Source organism: Pteropus alecto, unplaced genomic scaffold (genome assembly GCF_000325575.1).
Source record: "Pteropus alecto unplaced genomic scaffold, ASM32557v1 scaffold39, whole genome shotgun sequence".
NCBI lineage: Eukaryota > Metazoa > Chordata > Mammalia > Chiroptera > Pteropodidae > Pteropus > Pteropus alecto.
Window position 1 is genome coordinate 11935702 of NW_006443568.1, and position 13152 is coordinate 11948853.

At 55.3% G+C, this 13152-nt stretch overlaps 1 protein-coding gene across 1 annotated transcript in view; it reads right to left on the bottom strand.

Annotated features, from left to right (window-relative positions):
• The window catches only part of EPHA8 (EPH receptor A8), a 36040-nt gene extending 33751 nt beyond the window's left edge, over positions 1–2289 (bottom strand). The window contains exon 1 of the mRNA XM_015598809.1: positions 2169–2289. Within this exon, the coding sequence (XP_015454295.1) occupies positions 2169–2289 (121 nt within the window). The remainder of the gene's footprint in view (positions 1–2168) is intronic.
• Positions 2290–13152: the final 10863 nt, after the last annotated feature.

Here is a 13152-nt window from a genome sequence, read left to right on the forward strand (position 1 = left end):
CCGCACCTTCGGGGGCGGCGCGCGCCCCGCGCCCCACGTCCACACGTGGACTGAGCCACCGCGACACTGTGACACGCAGACCCACCGGGGGAGTCCCCGAGCACACACGCGGGCGAGTCATCCACCTGCACACTCACTCTTACACGCATGACCCTCAGACTCGCGTCCAAAGTGCCTCGCAGAGTGACACGCTTGGATGCACACGCACTAGTTCCTGGACAGAGGCTCAGAGACCCACTCAGAGACAAACTCAGAAGCACTTTTAGGTAAAAACTCTCGCCTCTTCCCCACCCCCATGACTGGGCATGAAGGGGGCACCAGAGTTTCCGGCCGGAAGCCTTACAGTGCAATGGTCAAGAAGACAGGCTATGGGACCAGACAGATAAGCATTTAAATCTCGGCTGTGTGGCTTTGGACAAGTTTCTTAACCTCTCTGAGCCTTGACTTCCATGTCCGTAAAACAGGGATAACAGTATTTATGTCCCAGGGCTGTTCTGAGAATTATACTCAAGGACCCAGGTAAAGCACCCAGCGTGCTGCCAGGCACACAGCCAGGTGGCTGGTAACCGGTAGCTGTTCTCGGATGATGGTGATTTATGCTCCCCACTTTTCTCTCCCTTAACTTTCCCCACCTCCAGTTCCATTCTCAGGGGTAGAGATCTCATCCTGGGAAAGCTGTCGGGGGAGAGGCCAGGGACATGGAGGTCTTTTCAGGGATTTACCTACCATTCAGGCCCCATGAGCACCCGGCCAGCAGATAAGAAGGAAGCAGATGAGAGGTCTGCAGCTCCTGGGGGTTGGCTCTCAAGTGTGGGCGCCCACTGGGGACAAGTCCTGACTCTGCCTCTGACTTCCAGCAGGGCACAGACCATTGCTCAGGGCCTTCTGACTGCACTCCCAGCTCCTGTGCTCATCAGGGAAGAGTTGGATCCATGCCTGGAGGTTCATAGAATGATAAAGGCTATTTGGGGGAGTGCATGCCATGTGCCAGACCCTGCTTTAGGCGCTTTATAAACTTGCTCTACTTTAAGCATCGCACAGCCCTGCAGGAAGGTGCAGCTAAGGAAACGAAAGCGCAGAAAGGCTATCATTTGCCTTAGATCACACAGCTGGTTGAATGCAGAGAAATGCTCAGACAGAGATCCGCTGGACTCTAAAGCTCACTCTCTCCTGTGCGTCTTTGTTACAGAAGCGGGGGAGGGCAGCTCAAATTAGGAGCCCTTTCCCAACAGCTCGGGTAAACTGCCTCAAAGACGTAGTAAGCCCCCTGTTACCAGAAGCATTCAAGGAGACACCAGCTAGAGGTTGGTCAAGGATGCAGTGAAGGGGTTGGAGGGGGGCGGGGTAAGGGGAACAGACCCAGAGAGGCAAATGCAAATGCCCACAGGAGACAGGCAGGCACCCTGATGAAACCTACTGGAGGAGTGTTCCCAGCTCCAGCCAACATTGCCGTGGGGATGAAAGCTCAAATTTCTGTGTTTTAAAGAGAAGCTGTATATCTGGAATTTTTATGTGGTGGCTCTAAACATCTAAAGTTGGCAGCAAATGCAAACATTTTAATAACACCACAGTGTGAGCAAACCTGTGGGTGGAGTGGCCACAGCCCACAGGATTTCGGGGCTCCTCAGATGGAAGGGTCCATGGCTGGCACCTTGCTCCTGGGGTGCTGCGGGCATGGGCAAGTCAGGGCCAAAGAATGCAGAGTACAGGATGCAGTCAGAGCACTCATGGGCTGCCCCTGTCCCAGCCAGGGCTCCCAGAAATATGTGTTGATGAGGGAGGCTTTCTGCGTGGGGCTGGGGTTCTGTATCCCCAGGTTGAGGTAGAGCCAACCAAACCTGGAGTTCACCCATTTTGTAGATGAGGAAACTGAAGCTAGTGAGCTTGAAGGGCGGTTCTCTTCAGGGGTCCGCTCCATATTTGAATCCTCTTTGGCAAAATAAGAATGTCATTTCACCAAACTTTCCGCGGGATGAGGACAGCTTGCTTTTGGGTGGCTTCCTGTGCCCTCTGAAGCTCCCAGGATGCCCCAGTCCAGATGTCTCCTCTCCCTGGAGTCTCTCCTCCCACTCCTGCCCTTCTGCCTGTCCTGTGTTTCAAAGCGGCAACTTGCCAATCCACCAACGGGAGGGAAGATGCTCCTGGAGCAGTGGGCGAGTCACCCGGACCTTGGGGGAGGTGGTGCCTCCCCTCGTCTCCTGAGTGGTCCAGCAGCAGGGAAGCTGGGCGGGGCATTGGCGGGAAGAGGTGAGGCTTCTCCAGCTTCACCTTCAGCGCTGGACTCTCCATGCCTTTCTCTCACTGAATCCCTGCAGTGTAGGGCTTTCACCCCATTTTAAAGACACAGAGAGTGAGATTCGTAAGGATCGACTGATGGAATGGGAAGCTCTGTGGGGTGCAGACTGGGGACCATGATGGCTGTGGTTAGTTTGTCTCCTCTCCTCTCCTCTCCTCTCCCTAACTGCATTCTTAGCCTCTTAAGCATAAAGTCCATGGCAGGGGCCCAGCTGGGCCATGCTGGGTCTTCCTGGCATCCAGTAGGTGCCCAGGGAATGTTTGCTGAATGACTGAGCAAACGAATGACTGAGCAGATATCCAAGAGGCCCATGCCCTGCTGGCCAAGTGCTTGAGGCCATCATTGCTGGTCGGCCCTTTCTGGGTTATGGGACGGTTTCATGTCTGGATTGCCACACAGGTGTGCCAGCCGGACCTGCTAAGTGGCCTTGACCTTCCTTCTTCAAGGCACTGAACAGAGCTCAGTTTCTCCCATCAGCACATTGGCACGCGGGGACCTTGCTGTATGGAACAGGCGAGGTGAGGGTGGGGTGGGCAGAGCTGGACTGGCAGCCTCTGAGCCAGTCCTTCCCCCACCTCAGGGCCCCTCCCTTGAGTGGGAAGGGAAATAACAGGGAACATCAGGTGAGTCCCTATTACATGTGGACCCTCCCAGGAGTCTCTCTTCTCACTTGACCTTGCTGAGCCTCGGTTTCCCCAACTATAAAAAGGAAGATATGCCACCAACTCAAAGAGTTACTGTGAGGCTCACGCGAGTTCACAGGTGCAAACGTGCTTGGGAACCTGGGACGAGATCAAAGATTGGAAGGCGTTGCTGTATTTTGAAGGAAGGGTCTGGGCAGCTCTGCACTGCAAAGGATGAACTATGCAGGGCGCCACTTCTGGCACAGGTAGAAGAGACATTCTAGCAGGAGATGGGTGTATGTGTGAGTGTGCGGGGTGGGGACAGTGGTTAATGGTGAAATCCACTCATCCTTGAGCTGCCCTGGACACCTCATGGCCCTAAGCTGTCCCACTCGGCACAGCCAAGACTCCTGCATAGAAGCCCCCACCCCCAGCTCCTTCTCGCCCTCCGCTTGGTTCACTCTGTGAGGGGACTGCAGGGGGTGGGTATGCCTCACATTTGTATAGAAACCTCTCCACCCCAGCCGGAGATGTTTGGAGATCTTAGGAAGAGCCAGTCTCCTAACATGAGGCCTATGCGGCTTCCTCGCTTGGGGCCTCAGTTTTCCCATGCGTAATGGGCCTCTTCCACCTGTTTGCCCACATTGTAATGGGTAGGAAGGGAGCATGGTGCTGGTGCTCCCCTGGGCTGGTGCTGGGGTTCCCAGGTAGTAAGATACGACCCTACCCGTAAAGTGCTCCCAGGCAGCACCCCCGAAATGCATAAGAAAGTAGCTTACATTACGCAGAAGAGATTCTCTTGGATCACGGAGACCGTGCTAAAACCATGTACTTGACCTCTAGAGCCAGAGCAGGTGTATCCAAGGCAGCCCTGCACGATAGGAGTATAGTGGATGCCACCTACGAAATCCAATTTTTTTCTGGTAGCTACATTAAAAAAGTAGAAAGAAATGAGTGGAATTAAATGTAGTAATATATTTGTTGAGCGACTGTTGCCTGGCACGTAATATTAATTTATTAATCAATTCACTGATTCAACACCTCTGCATTGAGCCCGCCCGTGGTGTGGTGCCAAGTGCCGGGAATGAGATGATGGGCCACACGGGTGCCGGCCTGGTCTCAGAGCTCGTCTAACGGGGAAGCGGATCATTAAACAGGCAATGACAGAACCCCCTTCCACATAAGGGAATATCTCGGAAACTGCAAGCACCAAAACTTGAAATAAAATTTACAATTTAAACTATATTTTTTTACAGTCCTCTTGAAGCAGAAAATGCCAAATGTAATTTAGCTTAGTGGCTTGTAGTCATCGCTGGGAAAAAAGAATCATTGAATCTTGATGTGGAAAAGGACCTGGAGATGAGTCAGTTCCAGCCACTGCCTGCGGGACAGTATGAGACAGAGGTGCCCTGAGGACTGTAGAAGTGGGTGGACCTATTCACCCTTGTTGACTAGAGGACTTTGGGCTTCTCTGCCTTAACAGTATTCCTGTCTCTCCCCTTGTGCTCAGGCCGCCAGCTACTTCCTCTCTACTGCACAGCTCCCTCCGCTGACAATTCCCAACTTCCTCCTAAGGTGCTGCTTCTAATCTATTGCGGACTGGAAAAAATAAATGCTTATCAGAGTTGTATGTAAAGTAAGAGTCGGTGGGTTCTAAGTGAGAGACATCCCCGGGAGTAAAGAATGTGAGTTTAGTGTCAATGATCGTGGCTGTTCAGAGGTCTCGGGATAGTTGTTCTCAGGTTGGAGGGTAAGTGAGGTGTTGTTAAAAATACATAAGAGGCTCATTAATGGCCGGGCATGCACAGACTAATTGCTTCCTCCTGTTTACATATAATCAATCACTTCCACAGCTCGGAACCATGGCAAGCAGCAGAGTGGAGTGGGCACATGACTACATGGGATGGGCCTCAGAGGTCCGGCTGCCCCCTCATCCTTCTTGCTCAAGTCTTTCCTGTCCTGAAAAAAACAAACAAACCATCTCTTCATCCCTCACTCTCCTTGCCTACTTCCCTCTCCCCTTCTCCTCCCCTCCCCAGCAAGCTTCTTGAAGGAATCGTCTGTTCTTGTGGACTCCATCTTTCTCTCTCAACCTCTCCTCATCCATTATCACCTCCACCATCTCTCAAACACCACCTGCCCCAGACCCCACTCTATGATTCTCTGTCCCACGCCTGGTCCTCGTTCAACACCACCATCCACTGAGCTGTCTAAGTCGGGAACCTGAACTTTGTCTCTGTTCCCCCTTCTCCATGAGCTGTGTATCTGGGACATCCCAAGTCCTTTGATTTTACCACCCAAAAGTATCTTGAATCCATCCACTCCTCACCGCAGCCACCAGTCCAGTCTGAGTCCCCACCACCTCTCACCGGGGCAACTGCTCTGGCCACTTCGCCGGCCTCCATGCACACTCTCTGGTCCCCTTCCGTCACACACCACACTGTAGCCAGAAAGACCATTTAGTGCAAAAGATTGTGGTCAGCCCCTGCCCTGTGCCCTCCCTCCCCCGATATTCAGAGCCTTCTTCTGCTCTCTCTGGATAAAGATCCAAATCCTTGTCATGCCACGAGGCCCTGTCCAGGTGGTCGGGACCCAGTCATCACCTTCTCCATTTTGCATTCTTGGCTCAGCTGGAAACCCCACCTGCACATGTGTGATTCCTAGACTCACACCTAGATCACACCTTCCTATGAAAGCAGGGACCGCGTCTGCTCTTGCTGGGCACCAAATCCTCAACCTCGGCATGTGGGTGGCCCTCCATAAGCACTTCTGCCTTGGCCCTGGCTCCCTCTGAGGTCTGGCCCAGATGGAACCAAGGCTAGATTCTCTTTGCCACAACCTGCCTGTGCGACTCTAGGCAAGTCTCGTCACTTCTCCGAGACACTGCTCAGTGTGCTCAGTGCGGGGAAAGGCCTCCAGGGCTTTCAACATCTAGGATAATATGGCTAAATATCCACTATTCTTATTAATCTTAATAACAGCCCTTTGAAGTGAGTTCTATCATTATCCACGCTTTGTAAATGAAGAGCATCAGGTGGGGGTGGGGCGACGTGATTTGTCCAAGATGCCACAGCTACTGAAGTGACTGGCACGGGATTCAAACTCAGACCCGTGGTTCCAGAGCCCACAGGCATGGTCACGGGGCGGCTGGGATCAGGGAGAGTGCTGAGCGCTCAGATGAGTGGAAGGTCTGGGGGTCTGGGTCGGTCAGCGGTGAGGGAGGAAGCAGGGGTCACGGAGGGTTGTGATTTGTGGGTTAGTGGTGAGTGAGCTGACCCTTCCGTGAGCCCCTCAGACTTCTGGGGGCAGGGAGGTGAAGGAGCTCAAGGTCAAGGAGAGGCTGCAGCTGAGCAACCACAGGGGATGGGGCAGGGAGGTTCCGCCAAGTCTAGGGTCTCCAGGGACTCACCTGGCCCCTGGCTGGATTATTGGGCCAGAGCTGGGCTTGACCTCTCCGCTTGACCAGGGTAGAGTTGGGGGTGGGGCCGGTTACAGCAGGGCCCTCCCTCTGGAGTGTCAGGGTGACTGGACTTCCAGCGGTTGGGGAAAAGTTGCTAGATTTTGGGGGAGACAGCAAAGAGCAAAGGCTCTGGAGTCAGATCTGGTTCAAATCCCAGGCCTAACCCTTCCTGTGTGCTGGGTGACTTTAGGAGGTGACTTTATCTCTCTGAGCCTCAGATCCTGATCTATAAAATGGAGACACCTCCACTTGCTCTTTAGGATTGTGACCATTAGAAGGGTGCCTAATACATAGTAGGTCCTCGTGTGTCACAACCCTGTGTCCACCTCTCCCCGCCTAGCCCCAAAACCTTCCTCGGGGAGCAGGAGGGATCAGGCTGTGGCTCGTTATCACAAAGAGAAGCGTTAATATCCCAGATATTAAAAAATAACCTTATCGTCATTCTGCCTTGTCGGGAGGAGATGAGCCCACATCAGCATTCTGACAGATGGGGAGCAGCTCTCTGTGTTTGCAGGAGAGAGACAGACAGACAGAGAAAGAAGGAGGGAGGGCGGGATACACAGAGACACACACACACACACACACAGAGAGAGAGAGAGAGAGAGAGAGAGAGAGAGAGAGACTGTGTGTGTGTGTGTGTGTGCACGTGCACGTGTATAAGAGAGAGTGTGTCAGGGCGACAGTACTTGCTGGGGGGCTGGGGTTGCCTGGGTGTGAGGGTGCGGGTGGGTATGTGGGTGGTGATGGCACCTTTCCAGAGCAGGGGAATACTTTTAGGAGTGTGACTTGGTAATACTCAATATTGGATGTATTGAAATGCTAAGCAGCTCTACAGATCTGTGTCTGATTTTCATTAAAACTGCGGAGGCAGAGGATGTGACGGGAGGGGCAGTGAGTGGCTCCTTCACTGCCTGGAAGGTCTGATTACAGGAGCCAGAGCCAGGGTCATGATCAGCACCACCACCCGAACCACTACTGCCACCGTCCCAGCCACCACCACCCTTGCCATTACCACCGTCACCACAGCACGGAGGAAGCTCTGCCCCTACGTTAAGCCATCTTGCTCACTGAGCGGCCTCAGTCACTGCTGCTGCTGCTGCAGATCGAAAGCTGCCACCCCCGTGCTCCACTTGGGCGACCCCCAACCCCCCACCCTGGCTGCTTGGCACATTTGCTCCTCTGTCACATAGGCAAAGAAGAACCCCTGCCCCACCTCCATCCCATGCCGTCCACTCACGTTTTCTGAGGCCCAGCAGTGTTGAGGTGGGGGCAGGAGGCTGTGCTAGATTTGGGGTATGGGGGACACATCGACTGCCCTTCTGTTAGTCTGATGGTCTAGACAGACCTAGAATTGATCGTTTCACGGCAGTGCGGTGGGAACACCCACACGTGGCTGAAGGGCCCGAAGGAAGGAGAGCTGAGCAGGGGGGTGATGGTGTGCCTGTGGGGAGGAGGAGGGGAGCAGTCCCAGGCCCAGAAAGGGCAGGTGATTTTCCCAAGGTCACACAGCCACCAACAAATCTGGGCCCAGAACCCAATTTCCTGGCTCCTCATCCAGTGAGGTGGCGCCTACATGAGACCATCTCACCAGGAAGTAGCCAGCACGTGGGGAGGGGGCCAGGCTGTGAGTTTGTTCCCATGGCATCCTCAGGGAGAGGTTGGGGGTGGGGATGGGGGGTTGGTCTGTGTCCTGCTCCTCCACAGGGCAGGGAGAAATGAGCAGCTGGAAGGTGCCCACGATGGGCTGGATGCTTCGCAACCCTCCGCAAGGCTGCAGGGGTTTCGTACCACTTACGTTAGGCTCCCAAGAGACTCAGAGGGACAAGCTGTCCAAGGTCACCCAGCCAGGAAGGAGCCAGACTGAGATGTGAACCCAAGGACTTCTGACTCTCAAACCGAGTGTGTCCCCCTTGGTCAGACAACTCCCTGAGGTGGGTTTCTTGGAAAGGAGATAGAGTGTAACTTGGAAGCTGGCGACCCATCGGTGGTTCAGGGTCACCTAGAAGGAGTTCCCAAGAGTCCAGTTTAATTCAGATTGTCTCAAATGTAGATTCATTCCCCGGGATTCGTGTGGAAGAAGGATTGAGAGCCCAGGGCTGCCGGGCTGGGCTGTTTGAATTCCGGCCAAGCTGTTCCAGGCTGGCCCAAGGTCATTTGTTCGGGGAAGAAAGGCAGCTGCTCAGCCCTGCGTGCCCCGCCCTCCCTGCTCTGAGCTGGGAGCTGGGGAGGCTGAAGGACAGTGTTCCCGGTGAAAGCAGATTACCCGGTAAGGGGGCTGGCTGGGGCGGGATGGCACTGTGGTGACAGGTCCATCAGGCCCTCGCCTCTGCCTCTTGGAGGGGACGTTTCCTGGGGCTGCTGGTGACAGGCCCAGGGCTGTGGAGGGAGTGCTGATGAGGTGGAGACAGGCTGGCCCCAGCCCGAGGTAGCGATGGGCAGGGGCTCAGCCTCTTTGCTGCCTTCTCGTGAGAAGCCTGAGGAATCGCCCAGTCACCAACTCTGTTCCAGCTCGAGACCATTTACTGAACCCGTCCTGTCTTTAATTCCATCGCCTCCCTCTCTCCTGGCCATAGCCTCCTGGTGGGGTGTGTGTGTGTGTGGGGGGGTGCTTTCTGCCTCCAATGCCCCACTTCCAGTCCTGCTGCCACCCACAGCCAGGGTAATTTTTCTAAAGCACGACAGCTGCCCTGCTTATCTCCTGCACTGACCCACTGTCCCAGGAGGAAGCCCCAACGCCTTGGCCTGAGAAGCAAAGCCCTTTGTGGTCTGGTTTCTGCTCCTCTCTGTGGCTACGTCTTGTGCTCTTCTCTCCCTGCTCTGGGCCTTCGCGTGTGCCATTCCTTTCTCCTGGCACGGTCCCCTCACCCTGCCCCTTCCCCATGGGCGGGGTGCTCACTTCTACTCCTGCAGGTCTCAGCGTGGACCTTCCCTGAACTACAGCCCTGCAGTTTGTATTGAGGGCCCCCCGGTGCCCCTGGCGCTTACCCCTTGATCATCCTCTTCGTGTGGTAGACTCTCAAGGTGTGGGGGGTGTGTGCTGAGTGTTGGGCCCACATGGCCTCATTCCATGCAGGTAATGACCAGTGTGGTTAATACTTGTTTGTCCATCTCACCCAGCAAACTGAGAATGCCTTACGATTGTAAAGAGTTTCACTTTGTAAAAAAGGAGTGATGTACTCAAAGGCACCAGCAGGTAAGTGGCTGGTGTGAGCCAAGAATTCAAGGATCCTGACTATCTACGTCCCACCCCACATTCTATCCTTGATATCTCGGCTTCTGGGGGCTGTTCCAGGTTCCGGATGGATGTCAGCCCTGGTCATTCAGACTTCAGCTGGGGCCAGCCCTCCCAGCAGCCCTGGGCTTCTGGGCTGCTGACAGTTCCGAGCAGCTTCCCTCTCGGGGCACGCAGGGGCTGCCCACAGAGTGTGGCCGTGCATTCACCACCCTCCCCTTTGGCTCTCCTGGCCCCGTTTCTGCAGACCCAGGGCTGACTCCTGGAGTCCCTGACCTCCTCCAGTCATGAGCTCCTAGCTTCCGGATCTCACCTCCTGCTTGTCCCCAGATCCCCTTCTCCACACTTCAGATTAGCCTCTTGACCCCACTCTGCTTCCAGCTTGCTGGCTCCATGCGGTGGCTGCGGACCCTGGACCCCGCCCGAGGCCCTCTGCCCAAGCCCTCTATCTGGGCTTGGGCTGCTTCTGTCAGCCTGTCCCCCGACCAGAGCTTTGAACCCCAATGTGGGAGCTTAGCGCTTTGGCCCCACCTCCTCTCCCCACCACCACTGAGGGGCTGGGGGGCTGGGGATGATGAAGTCGTCTCCGAAGAAGGAAGCTAAAGATGTAAACGAGCCCGTGAAATCTCCGATGACAGCCGTGACCACTGCGGCTCCAGCCATTAAACACGGAGCTTTAACGGCCCCCGAAATACACCTGGGGCGCTTGTCAGCAGCTCCTGCTCATCACACGTGCACATGCAGGCCGTGCACACGCCTGCAAATGCATGCACGCACACCCGGGCTTAGCGAGTAGTGCAGAAGGGTAGAATGGGGACCGTGGGGGACCGTTTTCAAAGTCCCTTTGACCTAAGGACAGGAGACTAGGGTCCAGGGTGGGGGCCCAGGCATCTTTCTGGTCTGTATCCTCTGTGGTCTCCCCATTTTTCAGATTGTACTTTATATTTGCAGAGCACTCACTCATCCCTTGCATCCTTCTGAAACAGCTTCAACATGGGTCAGGTTCTATTAACTATCTGCCCCCTCACACAGCCTCAAATATGCAGCTCAGTTCCTGGCACACAGCAGGCACCGGGAGATGGTGTTTCCTGAGTACACTCATTCACATCGAGGAAAATGCCTAAGAACCTCCTGCTTTGTTTGAAAGCCCTGGCTGTGGAGCCTGGGCTCTGAGTCCTGGCCTTGCCACTAACTCCTGTGTGACCTTGGCCTTCCATAGGGCAAGGACTCCTCTGCTTTGGCGTCAGTTTCCTTATCTGAAAAGGCCCTGTCCGGCCCTGGTCACTGGAGCATCCCATTATGGTTGTCTGAGCCTCTCTGGCTCCTGTTTGCCAGTCCCTTGGCTGGCACACTCCTCTTCCCCTTGCCCTATTTCTTTGCCCACTGAGTTCAACTTCAAATTACTCAAACTTCAGGTCTCCCAAAAGCCTTTTCTGCTTCCCCATGTTGTCAATGGGTGTGTCCTCGGGCCGCTCAGCCTCCTGAACTTCTGCCATCACAAAAAACTTAATCACGGTGACACATCCATGCTGGGTGTCTCTCTTCTGCAGGCCCCTGGAGCTTGAGGGGCCGTCACGGTGTCTTCCCCACGGCTGAGCCCGCCACATGGAGAGCACCGACATGGGCTGGCTGCATGAACGAATGCTGCAAGGCAGCTCCGTGTTGGCAGGTCCGGTACGTGTTCCTCTGGCTCCCTCCACTGGTTCCTACCTCATGATTTTAGCACCCACCCTGCTCTGCAGGCGCCTGAGGCCCTGCCACATGCGGCCATTTCTGGGTCCACTGGGCTGCCTGTCTAGAAGAGTCCAGGGCCAGATGCTCTCCCGACGTGGGCTCTGCCCATTGTGCCACAGGCATGCTCGGCTGGGAATCACCCTTTTAAAGGGCCAGGCATGAGGCCAGCGTCACGAAGGCTGGCGATTCCCTCCTGGGCATCTTTTGCAAATACAGTGGGCCCGTCTCTCACATTCCCAGGGGCTTCAGAGCTTGACCTTCCCATCTCAGTCTTGGTCATTTTTGCCCTTTCCAGGGGCCTTCTGTCACGGACAACAGGATACAGGGTGCCAAGGACTTTTATTTTAAAGTTCCTGAGCAGAAAACTGCCTATGCTTGTCTGGAGATAGCTTGCAACGAGACCAAACCCCAAAGGATTATGTGCAGTGGAAAAGGTCAGAGGGGATGGGTAATGTGGAAAAGCAGGCAGGCCAGGCTGGAGGGCTGGTGACTCCAGGCAGGCAGTGGCCATGGTGACGGGCCCAGTGGCAATGGTGACGGGCCCTCCTCTGGCAAGCCACCTCCATCAGAAGGGACTGACAGGAGGGCGGGCAGAGGGTTGCCAGGGGAAATTTAAGTGCAAGCAGATGGCAAAAGGCAGGCTCAGGACAACTTCCCGACCCTGGGTTTGGGGACACCATGGAGTGCCGGGAGAGGAGAATGGGGAGACGGTCAGTGGGGAGGAATCGTGCAAAAGCTACTCCACTTCTCTGGCCCTAATTCCTTATCTGTAAGATGCAAGGATAATACTAGCAGCTTCCCGTGGGGCTGCTCTGAGGATGAAATGAATTGAGATGGATACAGCTCTTACAGCAAAGCCTGATGCGTATCAGCTGCACTGATGATGACTGACTATACGGGTTTTGCTGTTGTTATTGTGGTAATGATGGCGATTGTTTATTGAGCAGCGACAGTGTGCTGTGCTGACGCTGCTACTCACGTAATGACTCATTTAATCCTCGCCACACCCTGTGGGTCAGCACCCTTAGGCCGGCTGACAGAGGAGACCTAGAGGGGTAAGATCAGTGCCCCTGGTCCCATGGCTGGGGAGCAGCAGAGGGACAGCACCTCGAAGCAAAGTCTGTGGACAGCCCGGAGGCAGCCAGCCCTCTCCGCAGGGCCTCAGGCTCTCTGCCCACCCAGGGCTCCCTCCTCTGCTTCTTAGTCCATGGTTCCCCCCTGGTCCAAGGTTCAGTTATCCCCTGGGAGAGGTGGGGAGCCCGTGGGGGCAGTGACGTTAGCCTGGTGAGGCTGGTGCTGACCCAGTGAGCATGCTCTGATGGAGCCATTGGTGACCATCGGGCGGCTGGACGTGTGAGGGGGAGGGGAGGGTGGAGGGAGGAGCCCCCACTTCCAGTCTCTGGGATGGTGGTCTATCCCAAACCCTCTGCCCCCCCATCTCATTTCTAACAGGGACTCGTTTAAGAGCAATGACCAGCTTGCTAGGGAACTTCAAAGACGGTATTTGATGAGTTTTAGCAGCTTCAGCAAAACTCTAATTTGAATTTCAGGCGCTGGTGTGTGATTTCCTCAGTGACAGCTCCGAGGGATGCTTGGGCTCGGCTGTCATCCAGTGGGGCCTCTCGCTGGCTGCCGCAGCCGCCTGCCTTCCAGAGGACGGGAGGCTGAGCGAGGCTCCGCTGAAGCTCGGGGAGGAGAGGCATAAACCAGTGACAGGGAGAGTCGGGTGGGAGACGGAGGGGGCCCGGGAGCAGAGACAGAAGAACAGAGAGAGAGGAGGAGGAGGAGACTGAAGAGACGGAGGGAA